This window comes from Manduca sexta, chromosome 7 (assembly GCF_014839805.1).
Source record: "Manduca sexta isolate Smith_Timp_Sample1 chromosome 7, JHU_Msex_v1.0, whole genome shotgun sequence".
In the NCBI taxonomy this organism is placed as follows: Eukaryota; Metazoa; Arthropoda; class Insecta; order Lepidoptera; family Sphingidae; genus Manduca; species Manduca sexta.
Window position 1 is genome coordinate 11061963 of NC_051121.1, and position 16254 is coordinate 11078216.

At 35.8% G+C, this 16254-nt stretch overlaps 2 protein-coding genes across 4 annotated transcripts; one reads left to right on the plus strand and one right to left on the minus strand.

The window, feature by feature from the left end:
* Positions 1-2769: 2769 nt before the first annotated feature.
* Positions 2770-11558, minus strand: LOC115442472 (prolyl 3-hydroxylase sudestada1). Of its 2 annotated transcripts, none has more exons than XM_030167514.2 (9): positions 11232-11558; positions 9985-10157; positions 9471-9758; positions 9087-9290; positions 8514-8672; positions 8081-8221; positions 7532-7685; positions 6959-7176; positions 2770-6542 (listed from the first exon to the last, which is right to left on the minus strand). In XM_030167514.2, the coding sequence occupies exons 1-9, from the start codon at positions 11464-11466 to the stop codon at positions 6255-6257; spliced, it is 1860 nt and encodes a 619-aa protein (XP_030023374.1). In that variant the 5' UTR covers positions 11467-11558; the 3' UTR covers positions 2770-6254. The 2 variants fall into 2 exon arrangements, with proteins under 2 accessions (XP_030023374.1, XP_030023375.1); XM_030167515.2 differs by having other exon boundaries at positions 6255-6542; positions 11235-11558.
* Positions 11559-11757: 199 nt separating this feature from the next.
* LOC115442473 (tRNA:m(4)X modification enzyme TRM13 homolog) lies at positions 11758-14564 on the plus strand. 2 transcript variants are annotated; one of them, XM_037436289.1, is made up of 8 exons: positions 11758-11981; positions 12100-12137; positions 12365-12555; positions 12833-13027; positions 13267-13497; positions 13777-13898; positions 14032-14288; positions 14319-14564. In XM_037436289.1, the coding sequence occupies exons 1-8, from the start codon at positions 11829-11831 to the stop codon at positions 14503-14505; spliced, it is 1374 nt and encodes a 457-aa protein (XP_037292186.1). In that variant the 5' UTR covers positions 11758-11828; the 3' UTR covers positions 14506-14564. The 2 variants fall into 2 exon arrangements, with proteins under 2 accessions (XP_037292186.1, XP_030023376.2); XM_030167516.2 differs by having other exon boundaries at positions 14032-14564.
* Positions 14565-16254: the final 1690 nt, after the last annotated feature.

The following is a 16254-nucleotide window of genomic DNA, read 5'->3' on the forward strand; positions in this document are numbered from 1 at the left end:
CTGCACTTGATACTATCAGATGTATTCAAGTTTTTTAATCTAACAAATATTTTGGACGCTGCTTAGTATTTATAGCTGATAATGTTTTCGAGATCTTTTTCCCCAGGGAATAAGTTTTAAAATCCCATAACAATACGTGAAATCGCTTCGATAGCTACATTTGGTCGAGTATATAGTGTAGAATTATATACTTATATAAAATGTTACACCTTGACTAACTCTATAGTGTAGTATTGAGGCAAAAAAATTGTAACAATTTATTTTGATATGATTTTTGTAACGTTTTATAAATAATATAATAAGTATAGATTACTTTATAGTGGGTACTTACGCTGCTTCACGAACAAAAATCAAGACTCACTTGATTGCGTCCCTATGGAGTATAGACGTGATATTGAACAACTCACGAAACTTAGGAAATAGTTGATAATAAATCCATAGAATAACTACTGTACAACGTAATAAAACTTGCAATTGTACTACTAGCGCCATCTACATACACGAAACAAAATATAAAACGCAATAGAATCTTCAAAATTCAACGTATGGATAAAATAAATTAAAATTTTCTTCGATGTCACACAAAACTGCTTGATAAAACATGATGGTGTTCAGCTTGTTTTAACCACGTCTTGGTATGGAATTTCTGAGTAAAGCTGTAGTATTACTGCTATAAGCCATGATCCTAATGGCCCCAGGCTAAGGAAAACCACACACTAACGACTTTAAAAATTATCTGTAATGTATTCAATTTTAGTCTAATAAATCCGACCAAATTTTATTTTTACAACAGTTAATTCTTTTCCTAATTTGAATATGATTAAATAAATATTACGTTTACCTACTACAAATAAATGAGGCAATTTAACTCCGCCCAATACTTTTCATAAATCTTTCAAGCATAAAAAATAGTATGAAAAATCTATCCTCAGATAAAATCTGAAATTAATATGATTTATTTAATTAAATGTGTCAAGGGAGGGCGGAGGTCCTGAAAAGGGGGACGGCGGGGGCGGGTCAGACATATTAGTTCGAGTTTAATATCGAGGGATTATCTCATATTGACCCAACGCTTTTGATCTCAGCCTCACTCCTTCAGGCGCGGGTCCAGGATTTCTGAGAAGGGACGTAATTATTGAATGGGGTAAATTTTTTGTTATGGAAGAGAAAGTTTTCTTAACTTCTTTAATGTTAAGAGATAAGGAGTTCTGGGAGAGATAATATAGCAATCCGCCAAAAATAACTAGTTCAATTAAATGTGGGTCAGTTGCACCCATCGTTCATGCAACCGCGCCTAAGTCCGCCCACGTGGGCGTGAGTAAGTAGCGACGTTACTAGACCATATTTATGAGTGTTTTGTGTCATGTAAAATGGAATTTAGATTTTTAAGACTCACACACAAGCGCAACTAATCTCACTAATATTAAAAATGTGAAGATGTTTGTTAGTGCCGATACCGTTTAATGGATTTGAATGAAATTAAAAATACACATCATATACTGTATATGTAATGTATTACGCAGGCCTCCAGAAAAGTTAACATTTAAATTAGAATTAGTATTTAGCAGTAAATAAAAAAAACTTTCTATTTCGTCCTGAATCGTCTCTCTGCTATACATTTGATGAAATCAAAGACTAAAAATATTTAAAAAAAACTAAAATTTTGTAATACATTATTTCACTGCATCTCTTAAGGTTTAGTTATGGAAGCGCGCGAATAACGTTTTTGACGTCTCAATCCAATGTTTACTAGAGGGAATAATTTTCTATCCAAAAAAAACATAATTACAATTTATTATACCTATTAAAGATTCACACTTTAATAAAACCATCCAATCATTTAATAAAAAAACTTAGTTTGTTTTACGAACACTTTTGATTAGATGTTTTACACACTCTTTTCAAGTCATATTAAACTGAGAGCGGGTATTCGTTATTATGTAAATTCATAAACTGCTATAACTCGAGATACATTCCACTTTATTAAATATTTGGGCGACGAAGCTGCACTCGTGAAATAACAACTCCGAGGTTATGCACATATATGATTTATAAAGTTTCCTCCGTAGCATGAAACATATATTTTGTCTTTTCTAGCACAGAAAAGTTATTGCACTGTACCTGATCAAGTGAAATGAAGTTCAAGATTTTTTTATCAGCAAGCGGTGTTATATCTCCTCTATATAAAAACATAAAATAAAACAACCTTTTAATACCTTATAATTTAATTATTTCATAAAACTATTACAATATGTACAAAATGTATTTAATTAATTATAGCTGTGAATTATCTATATTAAATAGATGACGTCACATTTGGTCAAAACTAATAAAATTTGTAACCAATATTTGGCAAACCTTTTCAACACTGAAAAACAAAATTGAAAACGTAATATCAAGTGACTCGAACCGCAGGTTAATCAACGGAAACTTTGTAATAACACAGTTATAATCAATACCACTCATAATATTTGATCGATTGTGACGTCACACAAATCGGTGAACTCAAAATTCAACAATAACTAACACGCTGGGAAACGTCACTGCGCAATATCAAAGAGCATGTTCTAAAAATTAATGATAATAAAACCTTTGATCTTTTATGATAAAAGCAGAAGTAAAAACTATACTTAAAACTCAGCGCATAAGTAATTAATAATCGTCGCAGTTTCGAAATCAGATTACAACGCAGTGACGCCTCCTGCCTTACCTCAATCGCCGCAAGTATGAACATACAAAAATACGTCGCCTAACTATAATTCGCTACATTCATTCGTAAAAAGTCCAGATACAAAAGCGTGTGATACTACTCAAGTGCCACTTGTCCTGTGCCAGAAATGTAAACAAATATTTACTTATATAGTCTTTTCAGAGAGAGAACCGTTGTGGCGAAAAAGTGAACTCACTTTCGATTTTTACATAGCAACCCGTTCGCGCCATTTGGTAAATGTTAAACTCATTGTCATGTCGTATTGCTTTGTTATAAATGATCTCGCGTGTTGTTTTTAGGGATTTTTGTATAGAAACATATCGAAACTAAACAAAAGAGGTAATTAAGCACAGTAGCGACCTCAAATCCCACGACAGTTCTCTTTCTGAACAGAATATATTATATATACTAATACTAATTTTCCCCGTTTTTGAATCGTTTTACATTGATGCTCCGCGCCTATTGGCCAATAGTATATAGCCTATAGCCTTCCTCGATAATTAGGCTATTCAACACTAAAATATACATTCAATTTGAACCAAAGTTCCTGAGATTAGCGCGTACAAACAAAATCTTCGGGCTTTATATAATAGTATAGATAAGTAGGTATAATTGTTTACATTCTCAGCAGAAAACTGGTGAACACACTATACGTACTGTACAAAAATATATGCACTGTTGTCAAAAACAACTGAACAATACGGCCATGGCTGAGGTCTGCCTGTTTAATAATAGCAACATCGGGAATTCGTATTACGAAATATACAAGGCGGCAAACAACTTGAGCATTACCGCGTGGTACGTTGGTGTAGCTACATTTCGTACAAAAACTCCCCCACCACGCGGTCGTGTGCTCACGTTTTTACTGTCTATGATAATAGAAGTTGTTTTCCAAAGAAAACGCATGTGAAATCATAATAATAAATTCGTGTTTATATAAATAGGGTAGTCCTTGTATTTATAATTGCTTGGCATTCGGTACGGCCACAGCGATGGGCCACAGTAATGTGTAATGGCATTAATTATTGCACTGATCGATACGTAGCGGAGATAGTCACGCTATCAATACAGTTGAATAGCTGTGTTAGGCTTTCGATGTTTCATGTTAGTTTTTCATTTGATTTTGATTTATTTTTTGTTATATTTAATATCTTCAAGACCTTCACGATGCAGGCTTGCCTAGTGTAAAGACCATAGGATATAAAAATTGTAAATTTCACCTTTCGAAATAAATCGATATTTAATTGTCAATTTTCTTTCACAGCATGGGCGCCGGGGGGTGCAAGTAGGCGCACGTGCACCCCCTGCCCAGAAATAAATCACAAAAAATATAACTGACTGAAGAAATCTGCAACAATGAGAAGTATGGACCACAGAGTTTTTTTTTATGATAAAGAATTTTAAAAACGCGCGCTATTTAAATTGGAAAAAAACTTAATTATAATATGTAGTATAGTGCGCAGGTGCAGATGTACCTTCCTAAAACTAATCATGCACCTAGTTTCGCAGCTTTTTTACTTATGCGATCATGGGCTTTGACATAAACCTTACTGTGGCCACAACATTCAATCCATCAAAGTAGCGACATCTAACGAAACGAACTGAAAATGATTCCCATAACTGAGACGTTCGCATCCAGCTGCCGAGTCGCGGACTTGATTTCTTCAAGTGACGATAAATAGAATAACCTCTGGTACCCCTAGCAGGAATTCCGTATCCAGTGAGTTAATGTTTAAGTATTTCTCTATAGGGGCCTTATTCGTTAAGACAGAGAAAGCCCGTAGCACGGCTGTGTTATGTTAACATCGTAAAATTAGTGTGGAATGATATTCTTCAGACAATTTCTATTGCCTTAAACGCGACGGTGTGTTAGGTGCTTGTAACGCACTATCAAAATAGCGTGTATATAATAAGGCCCTAATCGTTTGACAATACTAAATATCAAAAAGAGATCCGTACACTCCGAGTTTATTACTAAGTACCATTTTAACACGATTTACTATACGAGGTGTACAAGCGAAACATTCACACTGCCGTATTTTAGTTCCAAATACGCACACGGGGCGCTGTTCTTATTTTTATCCAAAAATGTACAAGAAAGATACGATAACGCGATAATCCGTGCTAGAGGTACACATACACTGTGTTTTTAGCTTTTGCTTCGTAGTACGTGTTCTCTGTTACCTCTATGATACTGCAACCTTTGATTTAAAAACCTGCCGAGTACCGACGAGTAGTCACGAACACGAGTGTGTAACCTTATTTGGATCTATTTGTTATTTAATTCAATCACATTCGTGCATGAATTGTTCACCAACAGTCTAAATGATACATAAAAGTATTCCAGATACTTATTCCATACAATACATTAATAGGCAATTCTGAAAAATCAATTGTTGAAGCCAAACTAAGTTTTTAATTTTAAATAAGTATGCGTTGCTTTTAGTCAAATAATTACATTCTTACACAAATCATACATTAAAATATTACTCGTTCATTTCAACACATTTTTCAACTAAAAACAATTTTAGCGGGAAACAAAATTGTGTACAACACCATCTATCCGTTTTCTATCGCACTAATTCATTACTAAACCGGCGGGTAAACTGGTGAACCGTTTTTGTAAATTAGGAATTATAATAAAAATTGATTTAAAATACATATAACAATACTTTAAAATATAAATAGACACAACGAGTATGTCTTCCCATAACAATATTTGAATTATGATTTGTAATAATATTAATGCAGATCTTGTATAAGTTCAAAGTAAATTTACCCAATCTCTTCTCTATTTCGAAAACGAGGAAATAGCATTTACGTTACCTTTTGAAATCAACGATAATTATGTCAACTGTGATATCTCATTTGTCGCAAACACCAAGAAAATACTACACGCTAGCAAGAACACCAGTTTACCTAGACCCCTGTTTTAATGCAATTTATCAACAATATATTATAGTCACAACACACCGCGGTAAAAATAGCGCGCTACTTTCACTCAATTACACTTTTGCACTTTGTATAATTCTGTTTCACCAGTACTCCAAACTCACGTTTATTGCTGACGATGGAACAAAAACAGTCTTTGCTGGTTGAAATAAAGCTCAATTTTCACCCTCATAATTCAAAGAAGACGGGCACAATTCTGGCAACTGTTTTATGTATATAACAAAAATAATAGTGAAAGATTTACCGAAATGGATTCGTTCATTTCTGCTCAGTATTAATTACTTATATGTAAAAGTCTTTGTGAAATCACAGTCGGGCATTTTATTTACACAAGATTCATATGTATTACTGTGAAAAGTATTAGTACCAATATACCATTTACTGGACAGTTGTTGAAACAATTTATTTCTATGTTATCTTTAAAAGTAATAGTCATCCTATAACGGACCCAGTAAAAACTGGACGTTCCAGAAAGGTAAAAAAAAATCCTTCACTGTATTTGTCAAGATTTCGTTTGAGAGCGAAAACCGTTTCGGTTCGTATGTCAACAGCGTAGCTTGCAGCGACGTGGCTTGCGCGTGCGCAGGCGTTGTCACTCGGTGTACGTACACGTCAGGATGTAGAAGCAGTCGTCGGGCTGCATGGTCATCTTGCTGAGGTACTTGGTGAAGGCGGCTGCGCCGGAGTCACAGTAGACTAGGTTGAGGGCGTTGTCGATGGGCGGGAGGGTAACCAGGGCACCTTCGTGTTCCCCGCTGCTGCTGCCCTCCTCAGGGGCTACGTAAGAAGTGCTGCCGCCGCAGAGGGGTCGCGTCCCCACGCCCAGGTACATCACTGCCTCGAGTCGAGCGCTTTGGTATTGCTCCCGGGGCGGAAGTAACTGCACAGAAATCCATCGATTATATTTATAACATCGGAACATAAAACTTACATCTTTATAATATAGCATAAAAATAGTACAATAAGTAAAACTATTACAATTATAAAATGTAGAGATTCTCATGTTTGGACTGTGATTTTTTTTCCTCTTAATATGTTTAATATATGACTGTTTAGTGTGGATATATGTATTATATCATTTATAATATTATTAGGATAATACACCGAGAATTTTGAAATAGGAACACCCTTATGCCTACATTAGTACATAAGTATAATATGTTACAACATACAGATCAGATTCAAAACTGCATTGCTTATAACAAATGGAAAAAATGCAGTTATGGGTGTGAGGGCAGGATAGTCTTGTATGCCGTACTTATTATCAATTATCTAATATAATAAAACTCCACTCACAGAAAAGTCTCCCGCTGACCACCTCTGCAGTTCCAGCTTCTCGTATCCTGTGAGGGTGAGGTCAGTGCAGTCGACCAGCAGGCGGAAGAATACTGCGCTGGAGACTAGCTTGAGCAGTGAACGAATCGGGTGCTCCTTGTCAAGGGACTCCACCCAGTCGAACGGGACGCGCGAGTACCGCCGCTGGTTGGCGGGGCCACAGCGTTCCCAGGGTATATCTATTAAATAAGTATTATTTGCTGTTATACAACCTCCTAGTGCCCAGAGACTCACTGTCTTTCTACACTGGTATCGTAAAATGTGTGCTACTGTACATCCTGGCCTAAAGTAAATGCAATGGTGATTGTGGGGATGGGATAATCGGGAGCACATTGATGACAAACCATCCATCATGATAGCAACCATCATCCATCTAATATAGAACCCTGGTATAAGTCCACATTATATGCAATGTGACTTCATATTTCAAGGCTGTCCATTATGATCTTACCAAGGAGTCAGGCTACAATCAACACTATGTTTCAAATGCATTATAGCAAGTATACTTGACAGCGTATAAGGTAATGTCCTCACCAGGCTGTTTCAACGCGTCGAGCAGCGCTTGGTACTTGTCGGGCAGCAGCAGCGAGCGCAGGCACACCTCGCTCTCGCGCTCCATCTGCGCCTGCACCTGCGCGCGGCTCCGCGGCGACATGTACGTGTTATCCACCCACTGGTTCATTAGCACCTGCGAAAAGCTTATAGTATGAGATACTGGTTTTGGAAAACTTGGTGGTTAACTGACAATGACTATTCTGTTCTTAATTTATATGTCAGCCCGAATCACCAGTTACCTAACGAGTGGCTTTACTGACAGTGAGTTCTCACTGTCTAACATCTGACTTGTAAAAACGTCTGGGGACAGAAAGGGCAATTACAAAATATTATAGGAATTTAGAATAATTCACATTGATCACAAAGTGAAATACAAAATAGTTGTCTCTATGAGGCCAATATTTTGAACTAACAATGGGTATTGATAAAATTTTCACAATATTTTGGAAAACTTCAAGCATTTGATTAAAATTATATTATTTATCGTAAAAAATATTGCAATTCTCTTATATCATAAGACACACTAACAGGTTCAGAGTGCGGTCGCTGCGCGAGAGTGGGCGGCGGCGGCGTCACGACGCGTGCGCACGGCTCGGGCTCCGGCGCGGGGCCGTGGAACCAACCGTTGATGGACAGCCGCGGCAGCTCCAGCGACACCACCTCGCCCACCTGAGCAAAACATATTAATATTAAGATGCAATATATACAGAGTGCGATTTTTTTACATAGCTGAATGATAGCAAGCTTGAAGCTCGATAAAAAATCTTCATAAACAGTCAACAATAATTTTTTTTTAATTACATAAGAGTTCAAGACACTACACTATGTTCGCGTCATTAGACACAAAATGTCACGATGTCTAGTTGCTGCACTGGTTCCATGGTCATATATTTACATAGTTGGAATTATGAACCTTAGTTACAAAATCATATCCCCAACTAAATTATATGTCAATTTTTACCTGATGGTGGGAGTCGGTGCCGACCTTGAAGAAGGCCAGCATGTTATTCCTGGGATATATCTTATGCACCACATCCGTGGGCCGGCTGTCGTCGTCCATTGCGAGCAGCTCCAGCGCGCCGCCCATGTGAGGACTCCAGCCGCACTCCTCGCCATCCACCTGGCAAACCACTTGTGTGTTAACAAGGCAACATACTCCAGAGAGCACCGGATTTCTGAGCACACTAGTAGAATATTAATATCTCCTTCAAAAGGCATCACTGTACACAATATTTAAAACCCGCCTTAGTAAGAATAATGATGTTCGTAGATGATACTGTACATTTCCTATTTGGAACTGTCCCGTATAATTGCGTCGACTGAATCAATCTATACTCTATCTGTATACCACTCTTACTATCAAATGCATAGGAGTCAGTATGCAACATTACAAAATAAAATGTGGGTAATATTGATAGCATCTGAGTAATTTTTAAGATGGAAATACAAAGCCAGTACCTCAAAGCGATAATCGTATTTGTACCGTGTACACATTACAACTATGCCACCAAGGCAATCATTGTAGAACTAATACCTGTATAACATCATGATCGCCTGAGGCGCCATTCTCGACCCGCTGGTATGACGCAGCAGTGGGCCTCCACGGCGCCAAGTAGAATATGAACGCGACACGTCGGTCGCCGAGCAAGTCGTCGTGCACCAGCAGGTGGTCTCCGGGACCATAGAGGGAACAGGAAGCGGAAACCGACGTCAGCTCGAGTCCGGTCACTTGTGACACCTGTGGATAAGTAGTAATTGTATATTATGTTTTGCTTGCACCTTCGCCCGCGTGAAATGCGTTTTTTTTTTTTTTTATCTCAGTAGCTATCTGTTACATGCCAGTGCCATCTATTTTAAAAATTCGAATATTTCCTATAAAAAAACAAATAATTAAAATATTCCTTGTCATGACACTTACCCAACTCATAACGTCTGTTTTGAGCAACTCGTAAATCCCTCGTATACTCCTTTGCCATGTAAGACTCGCCAGATCTGCCGTCTGGTGGAACTCGTACAGGTCCATCTTTTTTCGTGACCAGTCCAATGTGTTCATATCGTCCACTATGTTGTTAATGATCTCTGGATTGTCCAGAAAGTTGTGCAGGAGGCAAACCCGGAACGGTGAGCATGTTAAGGTCACCTCATCACCACTGTGATCTTTCAGCTCATTCCAGTGTGTTGATATCCTTTCTATTATTTCTGGTGTCTGCAATATAAAAAATATGTTTGAACAACTTTGATATTAGAAGTGTGTTATAAGATGATTTGTTGATTATGTTAAATAGCTCTCATGACAAATTGCTACAATAAGTGTAAATAAAATCAATGAAATAGTAATTGGACATAAAAAAAATTGGCATGTGACCATAATCTTTATGAAAGCTTTTAAAGAAACAACTTTAAACTTTTGAACAATTTAAAAACCATGATACCTTAATTTTACTATTTAGTTTTGGGTCGTCCATTCTGTTTGCGCGAGGGTTCAACTGTGCCCTAACTGCTTGTCTATTCGGCTTCTCATCTTCCAGGAGGACTGAGTCATCCTCCCACATCGACTCCGAGTCCGAACTGTAGTCCGATGATGACGAGGATGAGGAGTAATCAGCTGGAAAAGGGGGAATTTACATTATTATTGTTTACTGTAAAGACACTAAAGATATCTTTTATTCTTTATATTTTGGTGCTTTTTAGTGGTATATTAATATTGATTTTAGAAGTCACATGTGGTTTCCTATAACTAAATCAGGGCAGTATAATCCACAGTTATACTGTTACCCATTCTTGACCGAACCACTAGACTAACTTAGAAGTAATTTGGTTTGAAGATAGTTTAAAACATTTCAAATAAGACAACAACTTATTACCAATTAGTATTCACTTTTGAATCAAATTTGGTGTTGATGTCCAATCTATAACTAACTATACCGTTTAATGTGTGGATTTGTAGTTTACGAGTTTTCTCCTCTACTACTGAGTAGGATTAGGCCTTACTCCACCGCACTGGTCTAGCGCGGGTTGGGAGACTTCACACACCCTCAAAATTCCTATAAAGAACTTCTCAGGTATGCAGGCTTCCTGACAATGTTTTCCTTCACCGTTAAAGCAAGCGATAATTCACAAAAAATACACACATAATATTTTTAGAAAAGGAAGAGGTGTGCCCTTGTGTTTTGAAGCTGCAGATATTTGTCTCAGCAGTTTGTTCCACAACCAACTAGGCTATCGCCACTTGTCATAGTACAGAGGTAACTATATTATTAATATTTAGACTCTCCACTAATTCAGATGTAAAGCCTCATACTTATAATAGCTGTATCTATGTGCACAACTATTTGTATTGATTGATTGATTATATTTTGTGGGATAATTGATTTCATCATACACAATCACAATACAAAAAACAAAATAGAAATGGGACACTTTGAATAGCAAATTTAAGAACATATAATTTTCCTGCAAAAACAGTACTAAGTTATAGATAATAAAGTGTAATGGCCTAGAAAAATACTTTAGTATCAAAATACTGAACACTACAAATCTATCAACTCTTATAAGACGCCTTATAACGTTTTTATCAAAGTATGATTTTCAACAATAGTCCAGAGATAACTGTATCTGGTTGAATTTGCCGCGTTAACGACCAACAACACAAAACCATTATAAATATTCGCAGACTCACCACCTCGGATCCTTTTGACCTCGTCTGCGGTCGCCTGGTATGAGTTCACAGCACACACATCTGAATCATCGCTTTCCGTGTCGGAAATCTCGATGACCGTGCTGGAGAGACGCCGCTTGGCGGGCGGGCGAACGCCTTCGGACGCCGCGCTTTTTACACCCTCGTCCCGCACTGTACTGTCCACCACATCGTTACTAGACGATGGCTCCTCAATTTCCCTACCCGGTGAACTCATTTTAACACACTAACACTACATAATATGCGAGGAAAACAAAAATAAACCGAATCAACGCGACGCCTAACCTAAAAATTTTTGTTGACGTTCTCCAGAATAATGTTGCAAGTATTTAATTTTTATTCAATTAAATATCAATAATTATTTTGAAGTAATATATTCTATTTAATTGAACAAAATTCAATTAAATATATTATTTATCTATAAATTGTCACAAATAAAAAATATTTTTAGCAGTGCTGAAATATATTATGACTTTTGACGAATTGCGTACAATCGTGCGTATAATGATTCACACAAGTTCCACTACGTCAATAAAACAGCTGACAAAATAACCTCAATTTTGTAAACAAACGAATAAAATGACTGATATTATAAAATTAGAAAATAATTTAAACGTACCACAATGTCAGTATTTCGTAGTACGAAAGAAAAGACTATGTAGAATGACGGTACGTCCAGGAAAACAATATTGTGGTGAACATGAACCTCAACCAAAAACAGTAGATAATAAGGTGATATAAAATGCCACAACTTTTACAAAACAATAATATTGTAATGGCATAGCATACTATATCATTAATAACGTTTTAATATACCATACATAAGTTTATGAACTTATTGTTTTTACAGGAAGACAAACGCATACCATGCCCTAATGACCCAAAACAGTAAGTGCTATATAATTTCACTTCATATCGGACTCAGTCAAATTGGAAACTAATAAATTGTAGCCTATTAATATCAGTCCTGTACTGTCATACTGTTGGGCACTTAGCTTGGCAAGTTTTTTAACAAATCCTTACAGTAAAAAATGTCAAACATTGACATGAATTCTGATCTATGGGTCTGTTGCAACTATAATTTCAAAGAATAGAAATAATCTTGGATTTTCCAGCACATGCTACATCAGTAAGCTAGAGAAGCACCTCTCAATATGCAATGCTCGAGCTGTGGACTTACCTCCATACATAGTACAAAATATCAATGCACCATCAGACCTGGATGCTTACCCCAGAAGGCTGCTGAGTCAAATCCCAGTGGAATCTCTCATGCAAGTCATTGATAAAGTTAATTTACTTTATGATAGTGAGTACTCAAACCAATTTTTCGTGATACTTGTAAATTAAGATACTTACTAACTCAAGATCTTATTAGAAATTTTTGTTCCTATGAATTATTATTCACATAATGTGTTTTGTGATACTTACCACTAGTCAAGACATTCTTGATTCTTCAATAAAATGCTCAAAATAATTTTAAAGCAAAACTATTTAATGTTTAAACCCATTCAAGAAATTAAGTTACCAATAATATTTTTTCTGAATAAATAAAATTAAAAATACATTGTTAAATGATTTTCCAGAATGCATAAAAGAGCACATAACATGGGCACCTCAACATCCTATTCATACCACAGTTCTGGAGGAGTTCAACGAACCAACCCGCACAGAGAGCTCTCTCAGACACTTGAGACAAGTGTCAAGTCTATTGTGGCTCATTGAGAATGAGGGCTTGGTTTCTGACAATACATGTTATGTGGAACTAGGTGCTGGGAAAGGTATGCATTTTTCCTAATACATTTTTAAACATTGCCAGCTTGTTCAATTTTTTTTTTGATAATTAACAGATTTTGTATTTGCTTTTAAAATAATAATTTTTGAATTGATTAAAGTACAGTCATTAAATTATATTGTTGACCACAAAAAATATGGCATCTTTAATTTGTGTCCAGAAATATGCAGGCCTGACTTATGAATGTTCATTATCTCTAAATTCATTAATTAAACTATTAACCAGGTCACTTATCATACTACGCGTGTTGCGCGTGGTGCTCTCCTGCCTCCAAGAGTGGGGTGTTGCTGGTAGACCGCGCGTCGTTACGTCACAAACGCGACAACAAACTGACGGACAAGTCGACGCAGCGCATCCGCGCCGACCTGGCGCACCTGGCGCTGCACCTCGTGCCGGCCGTCGCTGACTGCGTTTCTGTTCTGGGATTCGCTAAGCATTTGTGTGGGATTGCTACAGGTAATTTTTCTGCCACTGACTGGCAATCTTCTTCTAAGGAAGAAGACTATTTATTCCTCTACAGAACTATTTGTCTACTCCTTTTGAAGACATAGGAGTTGACCAATATGATATGTATTTTTCATCTAGAGCATGAATGTTGTTGTTTTCATGGTATATATACGTACGGTCACAGATTTCAAAATCAAAATTCAAATAATTAAATGAAAACTAGTTATCATGGAAATATTGAGATGCTGAATTGTACAGAGATTTTTCATACTTATTTTGCGTTTTTAGACTATGCGCTACGTTGCATAACGGCCGAGGGTGTTCTGGAGAAAACGAAAGGCATAGTGCTCGCCACGTGCTGCCATCACAGATGCGAACACGCAGGTTACATCGCCAATAAGCAGCTACAGGTAATTCTATCACTTCTGTTCAAATGTACTTAATGCTTAAAATAAAACTTAATTAACTTATACTTTGCAATCAATTACTATGTTTATTCCTGTCTTTCAAGAGATTAAAGGGTTCATACAAACGTTCCTTTAGGACCTAGGCATTAATAGTGAAGACCTAAATGCAATGTTGGGCATGGTTTCGTGGGCAACTTGCGGTTACGGACGCAGTAGAGAAGTGAGGAAACGACTTGAAGCTCAGAAAAACAGTGAACAAGTCACTGAATATCAGACCGATTTAGATCACTCAGAAGACCAAGCTGATTCAGAACTAAATGATTTGTCTGACTCGAAGGACCAAAGTGATTCACTAAGTTCAAAGGACCAAAACTGTAATTTATCAATAGAAGAAGAAAGTACACCAACAGATCACAATGATGTATCTAATTTTAAAGCTCAATTAACGAAAGAATATAAAGAACAAGTGGGTAGGAAGGCAAAAGCGTTATTGGATTGGGGGAGAGTGTTATATTTGAGGGAGAAGGGCTTCGAAGCGAAGTTACTGTACTACGTACCGACCAGTGTCTCATTGGAAAATGTATGTATCGTCGCTAAAAAAGTTGTCTGATTATGCATTATGTTATCGAATTATTTATATTAAATATATTTATTACCTTTGATTATAAATTGTGAATTAATCAAAAAAATCTCTGTCTTATAGATGTTAAAAATAAAAAGATTACTAAGGTGACCAAAAACTAGGTTTCTAAGTTCTGTGCTGTTAAGTAAATAGCCCTTATACCTTCAAAAATCACATTAAACATTAGCCATTTTTAAAATCAGACACAGTAAAAAAAAACATAAAAAATTCAGACAGTAAAAAACAAACAAATGAGAATATAAATCTTATATATTCATATCAATATCTAAAAACAATATTCTATAATTACTTTTTTACAAATACATAAACTCTATGCAAGTTTAGTAAATACAAATGATTTAAAACTAACTTCGTTAAATATCCGTCTGGAGAATACGGAATCGGACATTTTGTGCTATCTTATTTTAATTAAAATGCTTCATAGGTATGACGCATTTATTTCAAAAGTTATGTCATTGAATAAGGATTCAATATTATTTGTAGAAGTACGATTTCAATCAACGTCCCCCAGAATGCCATTTGACGAAAAATAAAAAGAACTATAAATAATGAATCCTTGATCGTTTTCAATGGCAGTAATAATAGTATAAATGAAAATGAACTAATATAAACTTATGATAACGACGTTCTAAAAATGTATCCAATGTATTATATAAACAAAATTATAACTGCTGTCTCTACTGTTTCAAACATAGGTTTTCAAAATCATATTGTAACTTGCATCTTTTAACAATTCAATAAAACCGCTACTGTCACCCAGTATCCTGGCATTGGTGGTCATAAACTGGCCATGATTTTCCATCAACCAATCCTAGCTGGTTTTAACCGGCTTCCAAAGAAACTAGGGATTCTCAATTCGTATGTTTCTATTTTTCTTGTATTTATACAGTCTTCTATGAGATTTGTAAGCTTGTTTGCGTGATCACTTTTTTATTTCATAAAGGAAATTCAAGTGATACTATTGCAGTATCTCCTCATTTTCGTCATATTAAATTTTAAAGGCCGAAATATCCATGATTATTAATTATTTTTACGTTTTTCTTTCAACTGCGAGAACTAATCACTAACTAGAGGTGAATTTAAATTCTTTACTTGCCAATACTTGTTTAGTTACCCAGATTAAAGGTGAAACAAAATGTATGAAAATGGACCTTGAGGTATCGCCTTAAGAAACCTCACTAATAGAAAAGCATATGTGTAACACACCACAAATATACATAATAGTTACAATTAAATGCTTTGTTACTGGCGATAAGTTGTCAAATATTTTTTATATAAAATCATCTATATAAAATAATATTGGTTGATTTTAAGAAGTGATTTTATATTAACAAAAATACTTTGTTTATAATTACTCAAATAAAGAATGTATTATTGGAATTAGAACCAAAGAAAATAATAAATATTTTCAATAAAATTTTTATAACACCATATATAAGATCACAGCTTAAAAAGAACCTCCTGTATATAGGAAGGAAAGATTTAAACGTTACCGCAATACAAAATCAGGCTATATATTTTAACATCGATTATATAAACTTTCTGAACCTAAATTACAAAATGGCGGTTATATCGGGCTGAGGTGCAAACATTACTTTTTACAAAGATACATGAATATTATCAAAATCGACAGGCATTATATTTAGCATCTTAAACATTTTTATCAGAGATTTATGACTTCACTCTTAGGCATTTGACATAAGTAGGAAAGTATCA

Bases quoted from the DNA above. Each gene is read 5' to 3' on its own strand.
- LOC115442472 (XM_030167514.2), bottom strand. From the start codon at position 11,466: ATGAGTTCACCGGGTAGGGAAATTGAGGAGCCATCGTCTAGTAACGAT. The intron at 9,759-9,984 runs GTATCATGGTTT...TTTATATTGCAG, and splicing joins AACTAAATAGTAAAATTAAG to ACACCAGAAATAATAGAAAG. The intron at 6,543-6,958 runs GTGAGTGGAGTT...ATTTCTGTGCAG, and splicing joins GGTCAGCGGGAGACTTTTCT to TTACTTCCGCCCCGGGAGCA.
- LOC115442473 (XM_030167516.2), top strand. From the start codon at position 11,829: ATGACTGATATTATAAAATTAGAAAATAATTTAAACGTACCACAATGT. The intron at 13,028-13,266 runs GTATGCATTTTT...ACTATTAACCAG, and splicing joins GGAACTAGGTGCTGGGAAAG to GTCACTTATCATACTACGCG. The intron at 13,899-14,031 runs GTAATTCTATCA...ACGTTCCTTTAG, and splicing joins TCGCCAATAAGCAGCTACAG to GACCTAGGCATTAATAGTGA.